We start from the raw sequence: 21,477 nt of genomic DNA, 5'->3' as shown, positions 1-21,477 counted from the left end.
GGTATCTCATAAACCGTTATAGCTTGGAATCTGAAATTTTCACAAATTATGTATTTCTATTACCGCTGTAACAACAAATACAAAAAAAATAAAAAAAGTTTATATTTAGGGGGTGTCAAAACAATCATCATGGTTTTTCGGACTTGCACTATTCAGGTTTAATTAAATAGATAGATTCCATGTTATAAGGCTCAAGTTCATGGGATTTTTCAAATAAAGTAAGAAATTTCAAAGCAGAGATTTTTAATGTTCAATTAAATTTTATATGTGATCTTAAGATCAGTAACTAAGTGTACCGCTTGGGCTACAGAGGCAACAATAACTGTAAAAATAATTAACAAAAAATGCAACGAGCTATTAAAATGAGGTAAAATTGTTGAACAGGAAGGAAAAGGATCGATTAACACTTTAGTTGATATTAATCCACGAGCTCGCACGCATGCGTAATTCGCGTTTATCTTAATTTAACAAAAGTATTTTTAATAATCTTTATCGCGTTGAGACGACGACGGCGGGACGGCGAGGCGATGAAATGCGGCCTGGCTACGCATGCGCTCGCGTTTGCGGCATTCACACGCATCGCATGCGCATCCTACTGCAATAACATCACAGCGACTTATTGTGAGTACATAACGTTTACCATTTATATGCATTTATCATTAAAACTGCGATACGCAAAAAACGTTTCTAATTCAATTTAATTTCTTGTGGGCATGCAAAGTCCCCAACCCGCACTTGGCCAACGTGGTGGACTTAAGACTTTACCCCTCCCTCGTTTGGGAGGATACCGTTGTCCAGCAGTGGGACAGTAAGGGGTTAAAATGTCTTGTTTCTGTCTACCCTTATGAGAAGAAGGCGTGATTTTATGTATGCATAATGTTATTATTGTCATCTTATTACTCGAGTATGCTTCTAACATGCTTCTGTGTATGTATGTTAAATTAATTGATGATCATTTCAGTACATTGCTGCTATGACGTTACGTGTGAATAACTATAATCTAAGAAAGAAAACAATGTAAAGCATAGAGGATTTCAAATAGTTGTCAATCGAGATACATAATAGCCCTTTTGTTTGTGTATCATGTGTCTCATTTACCCGCTAGGATACGTGATATTGATGGCAACTATTCAGTCCATTGCAGCGTTGACGTAACGTGTTAATCAATATGATCAAAGGGAGAAAGTAATGCACAGCATAGTGGTTTTAAATAGTTATCAACCGAGGTACATAACGGTCCTCCCGACCGGTTTAGAATGGGACCCAATTATTAAAATACTTTTAAACTACTGGACATGTTTTTTAGTTAATTTGTTTCGATACCATCGCGTCGTTTTCGTATCGAATGCGGAAAGTCTGAAGGCCAATTCTTATAATTAATATACGTACACATCATCACGCCTTTTATGCCTTGAGGTGTAGACAGAGGAACTATGAGTATATTTAAAAAACGAGACGAGCCTATTTCTGTATACCGGACCTTTACAAAACTCCGTGCTACTATTAGCAGATTATCCATACTAATATTATAAATGCTAAAGTAACTCTGTCCGTCTGTTACTCAATCACCCCTAAACTACTGAACCAATTTGCATGAAATTTGGTATGGAGATATTTTGATACCCGAGAAAGGACATAGGCTACTTTTTACACTGGAAAAATGACGCATTTCCGTGGGAAAATTCAGGTGGCGGACGAAGTCGCGGGTAACAGTTATTACGAATATAAATTAGAAAAGATTACTGCCCGACGCAGTAATCTCACCTGACACCGTGTGATCAGCAGTTGTATACACACTATATACACTACCGTTCAGACCACATAGGAAGTTAAATCTGAGGACAAAAAAGGCCAAAATGCGAATATAAATTATATTGCGCTCGGGTTTATCCCACTTCGATTAGCTGTAATTTTCAGTGTCAATTTTAAATTTACCCTTTTGACGTCCATGTGGCCGATAATAATAGGTATTATTAGTACCTACATACCTTTTATTGCTATTTTCCATCTGAGATTCACTTGGGTTGCTACTTGCTTATTTTTTGGTAGTAGAATGTAGCCTTTGCCCTAATCCCGAGGGTCTATGTATTCTATAACTATGACGAAGTTTTCCTTCTTTGTTAGAGCTAGCAGCAATTATTTCTTATACGCATATCTCAAAGTCACCCTTCCCAGTATTTCGTTAACACTTTACCACTGCATACGATCGTTGCTATTTTCACACCTATTAAATTTAGCGGCGATATTTCAAACGTTTACAACGAATAATAAAAGGTATTAATACATATCTATTATTATTGAGAGGATTAATAAGAAGAGCTCGTGGCTAAGAAACTACAGCTAAGCCGCACGGATATCTCTCAGGTTAAACTACGCTTGCCTTGGATGGGTGTATACCGAGTTAGCAATGCTACGTGATTGCCGTAGCAAAATTTACTTTAAGCCGGGTTGTCATATAGTGTTACTAGCTGACTCGCGCAACTTCGCTTGCGTCACATAAGAGAGAATCAAAATTTTCTCCGTTTATGTAACATTTTTTACTGGTACTCTGCTCCTATTGGTTGTAGCGTGATGATATATAGCCTATAGCCTTCCTCGATAAATGGGCTATCTTACACTGAAAGAATTTTTCAAATCGGACCAGTAGTTCCTGAGATTAGCAAGAGAGTTCAAACAAACAAACTCTTCAGCTTTATAATATTAGTATAGATGTATATTTTTGCAGCTCCTGAGCCGCAATATGTGAGTGTGTTTGGAGAGAGCAGGCCGTTGTCGCTGTACTGGGGCAGTGGGCCGGCGCGCGCCGCGTCCGCGCTGCTGCTGGTGGTGCTGCGCTACGTGCTCGGATACCAGAACGTGCGTCTGCGACAAGGACGCCTACAACTGACGGAACTCTCCCGCGAAGTAGGACATAGCGAATTTGGAAACTATGATGAGTAAGTTAATATCATTATAATAGTTATATGCATCGGTAATGTTGGTATAATCTTGTGCAAGGAGTTAACATACTTCGTAGATTTAAAGCGCGGATAAATTCAGTGCAGGTAGTCGTTATGAGTTTGCAACAATTTGGTATTTAACAGACCTTTCGAACAAATAACAGTAAAGTTTGTGTAATATGCTCGCAGTTACGCCTTCCTCGGTGAGATACTCATGCCCGAAAGGAGCATGCTGGTCATCACCACCTCAATGTAGAGGATCGGACCGGATTAATTGATTAAAGATTTATCCATGGGTTATGTACTCTACTGAGTTTCTTAAGCAATTATCCGTTGCCGTACTACATGAACGCTAGAAAATAAAGGTGGCATAAGATGTAAACTCACCCTTAGATTCATTTTGCTCAATTTATAACAGTACTTTATATAAATATTGTTGCTACATTTGAATTTTCTGTAATTTCTAGGACTATAATATCACTGTCAGCGGCATGGCAACCTGCTCGGTCGCCGGAATGGAAAGCCTTTGAAGGAATGTCTATTGGACTAGCAGGCCCTCGGTTGGGAGAGTTTGGAACCAGTGATATTCCTGTGAATCATAGACTGTTCGTACACTTGTCAAATGAGGCGATAGCTCTAACAGACTGCACTTACAACAACACCTCGCAATGGAGATTCTATACGGATCAGAACTTGCTAAAACTTTGCAGTTTCGCCAATAATGCTGCAAGGTTCGTATTGAAAAAGAAATCCTGTTCTATAATTAGGGCACCTTTTGACTTGATGGCCTGTACTGCCCCATAGTTGGGCAAAGGTTTCCTCCATTTTTGGAAATTGAGAGATAGGAAATATCATTAATGTATATGCTTTTTACACGGCAGATAGATTAGTTACACTACTACATGATACACCACATAAAATTCGGTCTAAAAGTTTTACAACTTTTCAAAACTGATAATTAAAATAAATATAGTTAGTTTAATACAAGGATCATATTAACATAACACGTATCTATCTATCCAGTATTCCAAATTTCTGATTATTTTCCTTTCATATATAAAATCAATAAACAACATCTGTATGTTTCATAATTTTGTTTCAGCTTTGGGGATATCACAGCTGTAAAAGCAACGGTGTATGCGGTAGAAACTGATGAGAACATTATAAATGATTTGCAAGCTCGTGCCAATGCCTCTCATCTACATCTGTTGTATAAAAAACTAGATCGAGCGAGTCTGTTTCGAATGCTACGGACGAGTAATGCTTCGTTTCTGTTCATAGACTTTGACATGTGGTCAGGAGACCCACACGTGAGCGCAGTACAACTGCCACCGTGTACACCTACCACACTGTCCTGCCAACAGGAACTTGATACCGCTTTAGCGATGCGCGTCGCCGATGTGTATTTCATTCAAGAATTTGCACCCCTAATAATGCAGCTTGCCCATAACTTTTCTGTATCCCACAATATTCTAAGAACAATACTCGAGCAAGAGAGTTCCATAAAAAATATCACAGAAGTTGCTTGTAAATGGGCAGCTGAACGTAATGATATTTTAAATGAGTGGGAAAGTTACCATGGTCGCATGCGTTACTATGTATTAGTATTTACTGAAAACCGCAACCATGAATTGTTAAAATTTCTAAGAAGTAAATTTGACCGATGGAATGAGGGTGATCCATCGCAAATTCTTATTAGTATTCAAGTTCCTAAAGTAGAACGGATTGGAGAAAGTGAAGATAATGATTTTGTAAAGAATAAAATAAGAGATTACATGAAGAGTGGGCTTAAACAAAAGTTAATTGGAGCAATAGTTGGTGGGGTGAAAGACATAACCCATGTTGCTAAAACTCTTGAAGGGAGCTCTTTACCGGTGATTTTGTATGAAGCAGCCGATATAGATAACAAATCAACATCCGTGTGGAGCGCCACCGGCACCTCTCTTCAACAAGCACTTGCTCTGAACCACTTCATCCGCAGCATGCGCTGGACTCGTGTCGCTGTGTTGTCGGAGGAGACGGACACGGCCGCAAGTCTACTCAAACATCTAACGGACCCCGAGAATTATGGTCTGCGTGACCATCGTGTACCACCTAAATTGACTCGGTCAGCTGCTATAAATATTTTGAAGCAAGTACAAAGTGAGAATGCTTACATAATATTTGTAAACACCAACTATGAAGACGCTGTTACTATCCTCTTGGCAGCAGAGGAGCGGAAGATGAACGGTAGTAACTACGCTTGGATCGTGCGAGACTGGCGACCAAATAACATTACAAAAAATATTACGCACGTTACTATTTCCTTTTCATTCCAAAATGTTACGGATGTTTCAAGCGACGATGGGTTCAAAGATCTACGAGAAAGTGTGGACAGTGTTTTATTTGATAACAAATATATGTGGCTGACACAAACTTCAGCCATCGTAGACGCCATATTGACATTAGTCGACGGATTTCAGGATGTGTTCTATGAGCACCCGTCGACACGTTACGACACACACAGGAAAAATGTTTTACAGTGAGTACCTATCATTGTGAACGTTTCTTCGAATCCCATATTCCCTTTAACCCGTATTGATGTTCAGTTTTATAACTAATAGACTAACAGCAACTTGCTATTATGCAGTTGTATACAAATATCCTATTAGATTTTCTATTTTTTGACTATAGTTCAATTTTGTTTTCTGACAAAAAATTGCATAATTTAACTGGGTATTCCTTTTTTTACAGGTATTTTAGTAAAAGCCTCATAAAAAACTCAGTTCAAGGTACTACCCAGAATTTAACCTATAACGGACAATCGCTTGCGACGACAGTAGTATTTGTCGACGAATGGCGCGGAGACCGTCGTGAGCTCCTCGAGCGATGGCGTGTCAACGCGGCCTCGCGTTTCGTCCGTGTTGAAAAACAGAACCGCGCTGCTTACGGGGGCAAGCCACCTAACGATGGTGCCTCAAGATGCGCCTGGTATCTGGGAGATTTATATTCAGCAACATGCTACGATCGAATATGGGCACTTGCTTTACTCGCAGTTATAGTGATGATAACAATTATGATGCTAATGTACCGTCGTTTGAAGGATCGCCTCAAGAAGCAAGCCGAAGATCAGGTACGCATTATTCAAATGAAGCGCGATGAAAAGGCCGCTTTACTCTACGCATTTCTGGTTGACCGGTCAGCACTGGAACAGCGACATGAACTGGGTGCTGGCCGATTTGGCTGCGTACGTCTTACAATCTTACGACAGCCGGGTAAGGCCCCAAGGACTGTCGCTGCTAAGACGTTGCGTAATCCCGAAGAAGAATCCGAAATCCTGCGTGAAGCATGTATCCTGGCATGTCTGAAACATGAACACATAATTGGTCTTGTCGGAGTATGTATCGACGACAAACCACCAGTGGTGCTAATGGAAGCTGCATTTTTTGGCGATTTACGTCAATATCTACAAGATCGTCGCTACCTCATTGAGAATGCTATGTGCGACTCAGAGACTAATCTAGATCAAGTTAGTGAAGAAGCCTCTCACGTATCAGCTCAGGCTCTGACTCAACTCGCACGCCAGGCTGCTTCAGCACTAGCATATCTTTCATTACGCGGTGTAATTCACCGCGACTTGCGTGCTTCAAACTGCTTGGTAGATGCAAATCGTTGCCTCAAGTTAGCTGATTTTGGAATGGCACGCGAGACTGCAGCGACTGGGAAAGACGGAGGGACAAGTTACGCGTGTCGACGGCGTGGTCTTTTTCCCGTGTTGTGGATGGCGCCTGAAAGTTTGCAACAGGGAGTTTTTTCGACTGCGTCAGATGTATGGGCACTCGGCGTGCTTGTGTTTGAACTGGTGACTCTCGGCGCTCGTCCCTATGGAGACATGGCACCGCTGCGAGTGATGCACTTTGTCGCTAAAGGCAACACACCGCCGATGCCTCGTGACGTCACACCACAGACGTAAGTGAAATTATACATGATTGATGATAACGAGAATATTTCCTTTTTTACAAACAACTCCCGCACAAATAATTGTCCATAGTTAAACGGAAAGGATCCAACCCACACTATGGGTAAAATGAGTTATGTATACCAAAACACTCCTTGAAGTTAAAATTTTAATATCACGAAAACAATCCAAGTAAAATTCAAACCCACCATGAAGTTATAGTCCTGAGTTAGTCCCAAAGTTAAAGTGATCTGTACTTAAAAGTTAAATATCTCGAAACTACGTCTGTGTGGGTTGGATCGTTTCCGTTTAACTATGGCCAATTGTTCTAGCGTCGAAGGGTAATTTACAAACATACAAACAATGGACACAAACTACTACCAGACCCGAAACAACTATTTGTGGATCGCGCAAATCTTTGTTCCGTATGGAAATTGAACGGACAAACTCTCGATGCACTGGTAGTAGCGTGGTGATACCACCTTAAACACCGGAGGCCGTTGTATTTAAAAAAAATGATTTATTTATTATGTTTGCAGAAATGCGTTAGCTCATCTTTGCTGGCGGCGGAAGCCGGAGGAGCGTCCTACCGCGGCGGAGGTGGTGGCGTACTTAGCGGAACGGCCGTATGCCCTCCGTCCAGCGCTGATCATTGAACACGAAGAAGTGGACGTTCCTGATAGTGGTTATAGTGACTCACCTATGTCGGAGTTACTGCCGTAGGTCTCGTGTTTGATCATCGCATCACAACATCACTATAATTTGTTTCTTTTAGTTTGTAGACAAGTGCCGAATGGACATCATCATTGTTATATTTAATTCGAGAAGATTAAAGGTACAATATTTTTAGTTCAGTATTTTAAATGTCTCTTATAAATAAGTATTAAGGCCGCCTATGTTATATCCTGGTTTGTTATGTATTGTATAGGCGAATGTTTATTATTCGATTTTGAAATGTTGTATATTTTGTCATCCTCCTTTCCTCAAGATTTTATTTAAGGAATATTATATGTTAAACCGAGTGGTATAATTACCTCCCAGGCAAGTGGTTGCAGGTTCGAACCCTAGACAACAATGACTTTTTGACTCCCAACCCGCAATAGGCCAGCGTGATGGAATCAACCCCTTCCTTATTACGGGAGGAGACCCTTGCCTAGCAGTCCGACGAATGTTAAACGCATTTTACTCGAAATCTAGTATGTATGATATAGAATGTAGAAAAACGTGGTACATAACATTTAGACAGTAACTGTTTTATCGAGTTCTTTAAATAAAATGTAACCGTGTTTATTTTTATTGAAATATATTTGTTTGTGTTGTAAAAATAAATCACTTGTTTTTTACAAATATATACTGAAAGCGCTTTTGAGATTATTGTTAAAAAATAAATCATGATTCTGATTATTTATCTCTTGACGTGAAAGATAGAATTATTTTTAGTTTGTACTATATTTTGAAGGTTGCCAAATATTTTTATATTGTATAAAGTTATAAAAATATTGTGAAAACTACCTACTCTTTTTTTCTTTACATTTACCCAGATTTTAAGAAACAAGCCTTGTCAAAGTCAAGTAATAGATAATGTCCTCCTATCCAATTGATACTATATTGAATAATAAACTAAGATAGCTTCTAAAATTGAGACTAGATAACTGCGCAGGACCTAATTTATAGAATATATAAGTGTGTAAAACTGTAAACAATACACAAGTACACTGTCTTTATTGAATCACTCTCATTGCGCAGTGGGACGGGTAAAGCGAGAAGACAAGTGAAAAGTCAGGCGCATTATAAATGACTCTACGTAGATACTGTCGAACGCACACGAACGGAATCCATCGCAGCCGGTCTGAGGTCAAGCGCAAGACGACAATAGCTTAAATAATTATAACCAAAACAGGTGTATATTGGTTTCAAAGGCCTTCTTATAATTATCATTGGCCTGTTTACATATATTGCAGATGATTAAGGTGGCATCAGGTAGAATTAGTGCACTTTCGTTCGTGGCTCAAAAGGCCTATGCGAGTGTAGCAACGGCGATCACATTAACGACAAATAAAAGTGCCAGATGAAGATGAGGTTGCAGTACGTTCAGTTATAGGTTGGTTAGTTATATTGAAAACGAATATTCACTGAAATTTCATTTCTTTCTTATCACGCTTCTATTCTTTTTAAAATGGCATGATGCTGCCTGCTCCGTTTCAAATAGAAAAGGAATAGATCATCAACAAACAACTTTAACACTTGACGCAGTTTCGTTACTACAAACCACAAGTAGTAAGTCCTCAGATCTTAAAAACAAATACAGAAAATATAAATACAGTTTTCAGAGCTCAAAAGTGAAGTTTCCAAAGATCCCCTACACTTTCTAAGGGATCCTTATACCAAATTTAAACTTTCTAGGCTCAGTAGTTTCGAGATTATTGTTGTTCTGTGCTTGTTCATAAGTCAGTCAGTCGAGTCAAGAGCCTTATTTAGACTGACATTTAGAATAGTTGTCCCTGTTTAAACCTATAGTCTAAATCTTTACAAAGAGCCTCTTAAGCAAGGTGCGTGGGTGGCGGAGGTATAAAAATTTTTAAACGTCAGTCACCCGTTGCCTTACGTAGCGGATGGTTGTCTGTTTGCAACGGCGAACTTATACGCAAATATTAATATTGTACTCTAACCTTCTTATTCATAAACACACTATAAATTATATATTTTTAGTTGAAAAACTACTATAGCATGTTTTCTCTTTTTCATTTCACTAAGGAGTGAAAGAAACAAAACTCTTTATAAGCCTTTCATAACTTCATATAATTATATTTATAAATAAGAGGGTTAGTAATAGTTAGTATACATCATACATGCCTCTTTGGCTTGGGCTAGTTATCAATATTTTAACGTTTTTATAAGTTTATAACGCAAATAGAAACTGCGCTAGAACGTTCCATGTTATCATTTAATTATGTGGTCTTGAACAAATCGCTATTTATATTTATAAACTGGGATACTGTTTCAAAAACAAGAATGAGGAAAATGTTCTTTAATTAATATTATTAAAAGTATCGGTATAATAAATGTATTATTATTGTGAACTAGGTGACTCGCGCTGCTTCGCTCACGGATTGTATTTTTTTTTGTTATTTTTCTCTCCAAAGAATCCTTTCACGTGTCGTAAAGAAAAATTTACAAAAACAATAAATTAATTGGTTGGATTGTTCCGTGATCAGTGGTAACTGACCGCCGAAGATATCAGGTTCGATTCCCGGATTGGACAAAGTGTGCTGTACAGTAATGGGTTAAATTTATTTATTTTTGCCCTTGCAGCAGTAGGGCCACTGCTGGGCAAGGGTCTCCTCCCGTAATGAGGGAGGGGTTAGGCCTTGAGTCCACCACACTGGCCAAGTGCGGGTTGGGGACTTTGCATGCCCTCAATAAATGTATTAAACAAATTTTAGGCATGAAAGGTTTCCTCACGGTGTTTTCTTTCACCGCTGGAGCATGTGATAATTATTTCTAATACACACATAACTTTGATAAGTCATTAGTTAGTTGCCTCGGTTTTGAACCTGCGACCACTTGCGTGAGAGGTGTCAACTTATATACCACTACTTTAATACACACATCTTAAAAGTAATAGTCGTGTTATCTTTGGGTTTGAACACTCAATCATTATCGTGGGAGGCAAACACTAGAACCATTGAGCTACTACCACTGTTTTCTATCTACAGACGACACAATTCATTATAAACTAAGTATTCAGGAAAATCATGTCAGTTATTATGCATAATAAAGTTATGTCATCTAATATGTCCGTTTTACGGATAACAATAATTTATAATAATAAATAAATAATAAAAACCCATTAATGTTCCACTGCTGGGCAACGGATATTACACCATCTAAGAATTTTAAGACCCCTGGAATAACTAATCTATTTATAATCTATATCATATTACTGTACCTAATACTTATGTACGTAGATTTAAGAATCAGTTTTAAGATGAAATATTGTATGCCTTGAACTTTATAATGATATACATATAAGTCAGTAAGAGCGCATTCTCGCGTTTGGCGAGTATAAACTAGTTAATAGATTAAGGTAAATTGTAAAAGTACAATAAATAAATAAAAATAAAATAAATACAAGAACGTATTATGTATTCACCTGTACCTATACTCAGTCAATGCAATAAAGATTTTCTTACTTACCTTTAACCTCTCGAAATGAGGGAGGGGTTAATCCTCAAGTCCACTACGCTCTGGCCAAGTGCGGATTAGGGACTTTGCATACCCTCAAGAACTGTTCTAACGAACTCTCAGGTATGCAAAGTTTCATCACGGTGTTTTCCTTCACCGTTGTAACTAGTGATAATTATTTCCCACAGACTAAAGTTTAAATCATGGTTAGAGGAAAACTGACTTCACTGAACTGAACTAGTTACGTAGGTTAAAAAATATAAAATATACTTACCCTCTTATTCATAAACACACTATAAACCTACTTTAGTTAAAAAACTACTAAAATATGTTTTCTCTTTTTCATTTCGCTAAGGAGTGAAAGAAACAAAACTCTTTATAAGCCTTTCATAACTTTATATATTTTTATGAATAAGAGGGTTATATTTTAAGTCGCATTATGTATATTTATATTGTTTTATAATACTAGCGGACGGGCCCGACTTCGTCTGGGTTTGGTATAGTTATATCCCGTTGATTCCATTCCCATGGGAATTTTGATCCCATCGATCCCATACAAACATTATTCCGATAGTTACAAGCATATTAAAAAAAATACCCTATTAAGTTTAGTTGTCCAAAAGTTATAGTTAATACATTTTGGTGATTAATTTTTATTTATCTTATTAAAAGACGTTACATTACAAACAAACTTATTTTTGTATTGTTTAAGAGAACAGAACGCAAAATAACTTAGTATGCCTGTTATAGTCTGAATATAGCCACAAGCTGTTGTGAGGAAAGGCAAAAAAGTTAGATATTTATTTTTTGATAGTCCGAACGTTGTTTTATCCACACGCAAGTAACTGATTTCGTTATCGTCTTGTTATTTCAGTCCAGTTAATGAGGAATATTGTATGGAATAAATAAATATGTACCTAAATAAGGAACAACTTTTGCAGTAGTAAATATCGTGTCGTAAGCAGCACTCGTGTCGTGTGTTTGTTACTAAATAATTGTGTTATAATGGAACAATGAAGTGGGTCGTTTCTGTAATTGTTTTCGCGACTTTTGTGTTCGTCGCAAACGCTTCCCACTGCCAAAATTTGTCAGAAGAATACAGTAAGTATTGCTTCATCAATATATATAAAACTAAGAGAGGATTTTTGGATTTTACTCTCCCGAAGGGAATGAAATTCCACGCGTCCAAAGCCGCGGGCGGACAGCTAGTTTTATGTTATATACTTGCATATTTTTATGTATACGTACCATTGTGTATTCTTAATGCGTGCTTAATATTTGCATGTCATTAATGACAAAATATGTGATACTAACTCCTTTATTTTGTGAATCTTCTTATATTGGTAATATTATCTGCAAATGAATACGATTAAAATTTAGAATTTTACTTCATTCCAAAATAGAATTTTCCCAGTAGAGGCACTTTCCGGATTCTGAATTTTTTTTCGAAACGTTTTTCACCATAAGAAAGTTATTATACTAGAAGGCCGTAGATTGATATCGCGTATGAACTTATTGTACGGGTTAATTAGCTATTACGGACTCGAGACGAGGATAGAACAAGCCACAAGTAATATTCCTCTATTGTTTCCATTTGTTGTGTTTTTCCGACTAGACTAGTGAACTGATTTACATGGAATTTTGCTAGAAGATAGTTGTTGACACGGAGCCAAACATAAGCCTTAATTTAAGATTAAGCTATTTTTGTCTTTAATTAATAAATAGCTTTATTTCTTTTATTTTGCTACTGTACTGGCTGCTAGCTGTTTGGTTGGTCCAGCTACCTGGATTATTTTCCAAACCAAAGAAATTATTTATATTTAACCACATTATCCCTAAGTTACATGTACATATGGAAGTATCTATATATGTATGTAACTTTACTTTAAGTTGTGATACATTTAATAAGGATAAAATATTTCTTAAGAGTGACTTTATTGACTTGAAGCAGGAAAACACCGATCTATCCTTTAATTCCTTACCTAACATTAAGGAACGTTCCCACTATGACGTAACTGACATTTTATACTTGGACGACTATTGTCACTATATTATATATTTATTATTTTAAAAAGACAACTCCCGCACTCTCTCTCTCTCTCTTCCTGGCTATTCGTCCCATATGGTTGTGGGGTCAGCCTTTCTTACACCTTTCCTCCACTTCGCCTTATACTTGACGTCGTCTTCCTCGGCACTAAGCCGCAAAATTTACATTCAAGGCTCCCTTATAACTTGGATTATAAGCTGTTACCACTGTTTCGTATAATAACGAGACGATATTTTTATTGTGCTTTAACATTTTACTCTAAATTTAGACGCACCATTGCAATCACGATAAAATAAATAAATTGCGTTCACATTTTCAATAATCTGTCAAATGTTGAACATAGATTGCTATGTTAGTCCCGAAATATTTCCGTGCATCGCAGGGCACGTAAACAGTTGGTCCCGGTTGTTGTCAATTAAGAGGACAGTCGTTAAGCCACGTCAAGAGCCTTTGGGCGGCTTGAACAACTTTTACCACTAACTATACGATAAAAAAAAACAAAAATTTACAACAGATAGTTTACCTGACACATAATCGTAAACTGTGAAACTGGCCCTAGCTGTCGTAACGAGAAAGTGAATACGCACCTTTTGCAATGACGATACATACATAATTCTTTATGAATGTTTAATACGACTATTAAGTGCCTGGTCACGCGCTTTGTTGACTAATTAATTCATTGTTGGATTCCCAAAATGAAAATGACAGGTTTTAATTTTCCTCATCACGCCTTAAAAGGATGATGTTCAAAGCCTACCATAGTCAATCGTGCTGCAACAACAGCACAGTACCTATAAATGTATTTTGTTTTCTATAGAAGAATGCCAGAAAAGGTTAGTTTAGGTTTATTTCCAGGAAAGGAAAGAAGTTAGGGCCAATGAGAAGAACTGGCAAGAAACTAGGCTCCTGGCCACTCTTTTTAATAAATACTTTCCATGGGAAAATCTATTGGTATGCTTTCACGGCTAATTTGAAGCCGATTTGGACTCAATTTACCATGAACATGACTCAAAGGCTAATAATTTTTGAAAATAATTCCACAAATGGCCGATAAGGGGATAGAGATTGTAATTTAGTACCGTATTGGTTTAGTACTCTATTAGTAAACAACAGCAGCGCGAGGCCGCCGAACTTGTTCTGTGGCTGGGTGACCATTTCATACATATCAAATTCCTCCGTGTTTCGGAAGACACGTTAAGTTGTGGGCCCCGGCTGTCATTTTAAAAGATCTTTGACAGACGTTAACAGTAGTCAGAAGCTTGAAAGTCTGACAACTAGTCTCACCCAAGGGTATCGTGTTATAACTCAGGCCACTGGGTTTTGGAGATCAGATAGATATTTAGCTGCATCCGATGAGACTTTGAAGCCGACTCCAACATCGTTTGTAAGAAAGGCTAGGCTAATGAAATGATTGGTGTTTTGCAGAACCAAAGCCGCTTAACGTGACGGTACGAGGAAGACCAACGCCAGTATCATTGTACTGGGGCAGTGGGCCGGCGCGCGCCGCGTCCGCGCTGCTGCTGGTGGTGTTGCGCTACGTGCTCGGATACCAGAACGTGCGTCTGAGACAAGGACCCCTACAACTGACGGAACTCAGTAATAAACTACATCACAGACCGAGTTTTAGATACGAAGAGTAAGTTATCCAAATATCTGTACATTTTCACTCTAACTCACACTTCAACACTTAGACATTAGGACATTTTACGCTACATTGTTTGAGCTTCGTTACATTTTTTATAATTAGTTTTTTGTTTTTCTTTTATATTATACTCTTTAAACTATAAAAAAACAGGTTTATTGGTTCTAGGTTTAATTTAATGCTATCGAAGAGCGGTGTCTCCCAATACAGGCTGTTTATGCTTAACGGGAGGCTCCAATCAAACACATTAGGTACAATCCTTTGAGAACAAATAAATATTTTTTCATTTTCATACATACACATTGTCAAAATACCACGAATGTTACATCCGAAGGTGTAGGTAAATAACAATGTTAGTTCTATGTAGAAGGAAACGAGCTTATTACTTATTATACTCTGGACTGCTATTGAGAATAATCACTACATAGTATAAAGCATGTATGTATATGCTTATATCTCAGAAACTACGCAAAGGAATTTGATGCATTTCTTTTTTTATTAGGTAAAGTGATTAAAGAGGAAGGTTTATATGCGATAATTGTAAAGGTATTTTAGTAAAATAAAGTTATAAAGCGGGCGAAGCCGGGGCGGGCCGCTAGTACAAATAAAAATAATACCAATAGCAATTTGACTGTCTGGGGAATGGAGCCCGAGACTTCATTAAACCCATAATGAGCACTCAGATATACTCAACGCCAACAACCATGTACCAACAACGCCATAGAAGCAGGATTATTTATTATTTATTTGGTTCTTTCATTTCTTTCTAGACTCGTGTTATCATTATCGACTGCTTGGGAGCCGGAACCTCCACCGAAGTGGTTGCCTAACCATCGAGAATGTAGTGGCTTAGCTGGTCCTCGCCTTGAGGAATACGGAGCTAGTTCTATCCCGGTGCGTCGGCGACTACACTTCTACTTAGGTCAGCGCTACCACCGTGCTTGTCGTAAGAACAGCACCCATTGGAGATTCTTTAGCGATCCACATCTGTTACGGCTATGCGGGTTCATTGATCTGAAGTAAGCATTGCTTTTAAATGTCAGTTTATCATAAACTATCAACATAAGTTTTCGAATTTTCTATTTGAAAACTTATGTTTTGTACACTTATGTATAATTGTTGATATAATAGATTATGGGAATTTATATAATATATTATGCATACTGGCGAAGACGGCCGGTGTAACCTGGATCGGAACATCAGGATAAAATTAGTGTTTCTTTAATTCTCATATTCTATTACATAATAAACATGCAACGAAGTCTTAAAGTTGTATACAGTACACGTATTAAAAATGATTATCACCTGCTCTGGTTGTGAAAGATTACATCGTGCAACGTTAAATTATTCTTGAAATTAAATCCGCACTTAGCTGGCTTTGTGTACTCAAGGTCTAGTGCAAAACTAATTAACTTGTTTAGGAATTAAATGGTAAAGGTATTTTTTTTGCCGGGTAGGTTTGTAATGCCGATAAGCAATATTAAACTTATCACTTATTCAATAGTGAAAATTCCAAAAAATAATGAGCTGCTGTTCTGATTTTTCCTTCTTCTGTGCAGTGTTACACAATAGTTATTGTTGATAATGATATATCGACAAAGTAAAGTAAACAAAACTTAGTTAATTAAAACGCTAGCAAAATATGTGTAAAGATTACGAACGACAGATAATTTTAATTAGACTTGAAATTTTCTGCCACTATCGACTGTCGTCAACCGACAAATCTTGTATGACAATTCGATAAGCGTCTCTAGCGGGCTTTGTAGGAACTATTATTGCAGTATTTTAAATGTCAGATCCTCGACTGTAGAGAATCGCGCTGGCAGTTACTGTTGTCTTAATATACTCATATTTGCTATCACTTTTATATATTTTTTAATGTTTTATTTATAGCGGAGGCAGTGACCTGGCGACGGTTTACGGTGTGGAAATCAACGACTCAACGATGTTTGAGCTGCAAACTCGCGCCAATGCCTCTAATCTACCTCTCCGTCATAAAGAATTAGATCGAGCGAGTCTGTTTCGAATGCTACGGACGAGCGATGCTTCGTTTCTGTTCATAGACTTTGACATGTGGTCAAGAGTGTCAGACGTGAGCGCAGTACAACTGCCACCGTGTACACCAGCCACACCCTTTGGCACCTGTCAACAGGAACTGGATACCTCAATATCAATGCGCGTCGCCGACGTCTACCTTCTAAAAGAATTTGCACCGAAACTATTCGAGGCTGCACATAACTATAAGCCTTTAAGCAGTACGGCTAAACAATTACTGGAGTCAGAAAGCAATGGTATGGACATTGAGGAGGCCGCCTGTTTGTGGGCACGGGGGCATGTTCCATTGATAAAGCAATGGTCACGACAATACAATCCTCAAAAAAAAGAATATCAAATAAATGCGATTCATTGCCGAGATGACCCCGATTTAAAGAAATTAAGTAGTTTTTACGGCGTTTTGGGTGACAGACTACAAACGCAAATTAAAACATTTCAATTGGGTTTTAAAAGGTATATTGCTAATTGTTCAGACATTAATTTTATTAAAAATAAATTAGACGGAGAAATGTCGTATGAATATAGACAGCGACTCCTTGGTGTAATAGTAGGTAATATGAAAGACATGAGTAAGGTCACCAAGACTCTGAGCAGGTCTGATGTACCAGTGATGTTGTACGACTCGACTGACGCGGACGTGGACGCGACCACTGCAGTGTGGCGCACCGTCGGTCACTCACTGCATATAGCACTAGCTCTAGCACACTTCATGCACAATATGGGTTGGACTCGGCTCGCCGTCATATCAGATCAGAGTGACACCGCCAAAAGTTTATTCAAACATTTAAGTAGCGACGAAAGTTTAATACTACGTGATTATCCTGTACATAATAATTTGTCACTTATTGATGCAAACCAAGTTCTGCTGAGATTAAAAAAAGATGATGCACGGATAATTTTATTGAATACAAATTATGAAGACGCTGCTACTATCTTAATGGCAGGTGTTAATCTTAAAATGAATATAACTACCGACTTTGAATGGATATTACGCGACTGGCGACCGGATGAGCGATTTAGAAATAATATGAGGCATTATGCGATTTCGTTTTGGTGTCGCCACAGCAGTGATGTTATAGGCAACGATGACTGGCGTGATATTTTCGGACAGATGGATGAATGGAAACAGTGGCCAGCCCGATTTGCATCTATCATCGATGCTGTATTGACACTCATTAAAGCCTATGAATCTGTATTCGTCAAATACCCAGAAGCACGAGACGATTTACACACGGAAACAGTCCTGCAGTAAGTATAATTTGCTTAAATGAACGGAACGCTGATTTGTACCGAAGGCTTACAGAGCTTTCATAAATACGTATTCATATACAATGATTGTTTGCACGTCTGGCTTATGAATGACGACATTCTTCTTTAAAACTTAGTAGAGTATTTTTGTTATCAGGTATTTGGAAAATCGCCTCATCGAGAGTCCATTAGAAGGAGCCATCCAGAATCTAACATTCAAGAGGCACTCGGTCGATGAAACGTTTGTATTTGTGGATATGTGGTATGGAGACGAGCGTGAGCTTTTCGCACGAATGCGCGTCAGTGCAAGCGCGCGCACCGTGAATGTCGAGATGCAGAAACCATTCTCCTGCGAGGTTCAGCTACGTGACGGTGCCTCAACATGCCTCGTGATTTCCGGTGACCCGTATTTGCCCACGTGCCGCACCACGATCACCGTTTCTGTAGCGACAGTCGTTCTCCTAGTAGGTGCTCTTATTCTTGGATACTACACCAGGATTTTATTTAAAAAAGTAGCTGTCCCCAAGGTAATTAATATGAAACGAAATTTGAACATACTTTCCACTCACATTGTGGAAAGATCGGCGATAGAATTTCGCCATGAACTCGGCGTTAGCAAGCTTGGACGTGTGCACCTCGCTGTTCTGCGGGGCCCACGCTCTTTGCCACGCGTCGTCGCTGCTAAAGAAATAAAAGACGGCAAAGATCGAGCTAATGTCCTGCGTGAAGCTTGTACACTGGTTACACTCGATCATGAGCATATTATTCGCTTCGTAGGAGTATGTGTGGACAATAAGCCACCGCTAATACTTTTAGGAGTTGCGTTCTTCGGTGACTTACTTCAGTATCTCCAAGCTCGCCGACACCTTATTGAGGTCACAACATCAAAATCTGAGGGACAACTAGGTAAGACCAGTGAAGAGGCCACCTACGTGTCAGCAGAAGCGTTAACTCGATTAGCACGTCAGGCCGCTTCGGCTTTGGCATACCTTAAAAGGAACGGTGTAGTTCATCGAGACCTGCGTGCTTCAAATTGCTTAGTGGACGCAAATCGTTCGATAAAACTGGCCGATTTCAGAATGGCTCGTTTTTGCGAAGTGACAGGAATACACGACCCTAATGAAGGTGATTGGCAGCGGAGGCCGTCTGCTGTACCGTGGATGGCGCCGGAAAGTCTGGAACATCACCTGTTCTCTCCCGCCTCAGATGTGTGGGCGTTCGGGATACTTGTGCTAGAGCTGGTAACGCTAGGTGATCGTCCGTTTGGAGAGATGACCCCAGAAAAAGTGAAAGAACACGTGTGTGCACACAAGAAGCCGCCTTTGCCACGTGGGGTTTCTTCACAGACGTAAGTATGCGACGGTCAACGATATTATTATTGAAGTTTATTCATATACTAATTGTAAGTTGTGTACTTTGCAGGAGTGATTTCGTCAAAGATTGTTGGCATTACGATCCCCTCGAGCGCACTACGGCGGCCAAGATAGTGCAGCTACTGACGGAGCGGTCGAATATACTGCGACCGACAGTCATCGGTCACCACGAACGACTGGATAGTGCTGACAGTGGCTTCGATGATTCGCCTATGTCTGTATTATTACCGTGACGAAGAAAGCTTCATGTTAAAGACAATAAAATATAGAGATATGACGTTACTCTGTGCTTCACTTGTGTAAACTACATTGTGCAAAAAAATTGAAGTAGTTTTTTGAGGCGTGAGAAGGTGATAAAAGTGTTGTTGTGTTATATAGGTCCTAAGTACTGCAGTACTTGTATTAAGTGATTAGAAACGAACATTCTTAGTAGGTAAATTATCGCATTTATTTGGTTCTACTTAGTAATACGCCATATTTTGTATTGTAATTGGGGTCTCAGAAATGCAAAAATATGACTCTTAGGAGACGTACAAAATCCACACTTTGTTTTCCTAACTTAATAGGTAAGCAGAATAAATCAAACAAAGGGTAAACTAATTATTTCTTAATATATTTGTGCTGCTAATACATAACTACTACAAATTTGATACAGTATTACATAAAATGTTGGTAAAACACGATATTATTTATATGCCATGATGATGTAACCGGACAAATTATTTCAATTTGCAATAATAATCTTGATTTACCGAAAGATATTATGTTTTTAGCTGGCGATAAATTGTATTGAGCTATACGTGTCACCATTTTCTATTATTTACTTTAGCATTAATAACAATGAATTAGTATCATCACAAGCTTGACACCTTAGGCTTTCAACAAACATATTCAATTCGGCATTTACCCGCTTGGCCAAGCGGCAAACCAATATATGAAGATGAACCCGATCGGCACCAGTCGAACAAGTGAGTCAAGCCGGTTTTGTTGTTCTATAATTATTGCCGAAATAAATACGTGTGTAGCAAGCATAAAAATTACAAATCTTTTGCAAAACTAAACTTTTAAATAGCTATTTACATTAAAGTCGTTGAATTTACACTGGAAATAAATACTTTACATTTCATTTAATAGAAGGTTGACTAAATACATAGTTAAGAATATAATACTTAAGGCTACGACTAATGAATCGGATTCATTACATTGCTTTTTATATTATTCTACAAGATATGTCTAATTTTCTATTCTAGGACTAAATATAAGACTAGATTTTAGTTACATACAGTTGTGCCTGCGACTAGACGAATTGAGTAAAGCTGTGTACACATTGATGAAGTGCACGACAACCCAGCACTAACGGCTGGAGGGAAAGTACTAACCCCCGGTTTCTAAGGAACATTTAGCGGTAGTTTATCTATTCAATAGCGTTTAAACTCCTATAAAAAGCGCTACTGAATAGATAAACTACCGCTAAATGTAGCGTTTAAACTCATATAAAAAAACGGTAAGTACTGAATACATAAACTGTTAAATATACTCAGAAACCGGGGGTTAGTCAATCAAGAACCAAGTCACAAAATTAAAAACGTTTAAACATTCTGTTCTGTTTCTTATTTCAATCAAAATAATAATAAATATATTTTATATAAACACATTTACTTGTACGAGTAGGTAGCTTGAATTATAGTGCCGTGATATTTATAAAATTAATTTAGGTAACACAAAAATAACTGAATTTCATAATGCATAATAAGTAAGCCTAGGCGATGGGTAACTCCGGATAAATTAAAGTACTCACTCAGAAATTACCCGAAAAAGAAGATTTATCGAAATTATCCAGACTTACCCACAGTCCGGACTTACCCATCACCCGGACTTACCCATCACCCGGACTTTCCCACCATCCGGACTAAGTTCAATGCAACTTTATACGGGTATATCATATAGGTACATATGTGTAAGTATTGCGTGTGATACGAGATTCTATATAATATTTTACAATACCATAACTACTTATGCCTTTTTTACTTTTGTTACATTTCACTAAATGA

At 38.2% G+C, this 21,477-nt stretch overlaps 2 protein-coding genes across 2 annotated transcripts; both read left to right on the top strand.

Moving 5' to 3' along the window:
- Nucleotides 1–394: 394 nt before the first annotated feature.
- Nucleotides 395–8,359, top strand: LOC142978821 (uncharacterized). Its single transcript, XM_076123406.1, has 6 exons — nt 395–621; nt 2,726–2,936; nt 3,407–3,670; nt 4,042–5,460; nt 5,673–6,887; nt 7,416–8,359. Exons 1-6 carry the CDS (start codon nt 528–530, stop codon nt 7,597–7,599), a joined length of 3,387 nt encoding a protein of 1,128 aa, XP_075979521.1. The 5' UTR covers nt 395–527; the 3' UTR covers nt 7,600–8,359.
- Nucleotides 8,360–11,871: 3,512 nt separating this feature from the next.
- Nucleotides 11,872–21,335, top strand: LOC142978946 (uncharacterized). The gene is made up of 6 exons (XM_076123598.1): nt 11,872–12,162; nt 14,534–14,744; nt 15,521–15,769; nt 16,644–18,053; nt 18,211–19,401; nt 19,476–21,335. Exons 1-6 carry the CDS (start codon nt 12,075–12,077, stop codon nt 19,657–19,659), a joined length of 3,333 nt encoding a protein of 1,110 aa, XP_075979713.1. The 5' UTR covers nt 11,872–12,074; the 3' UTR covers nt 19,660–21,335.
- The last annotated feature ends 142 nt before the right edge of the window (nt 21,336–21,477 follow it).

This window comes from Anticarsia gemmatalis, chromosome 15 (assembly GCF_050436995.1).
Source record: "Anticarsia gemmatalis isolate Benzon Research Colony breed Stoneville strain chromosome 15, ilAntGemm2 primary, whole genome shotgun sequence".
NCBI classification, from domain to species: Eukaryota; Metazoa; Arthropoda; class Insecta; order Lepidoptera; family Erebidae; genus Anticarsia; species Anticarsia gemmatalis.
The sequence above is the reverse complement of the archived record's forward strand: the minus strand, read 5'-3'. Positions and strand labels throughout refer to the sequence as shown.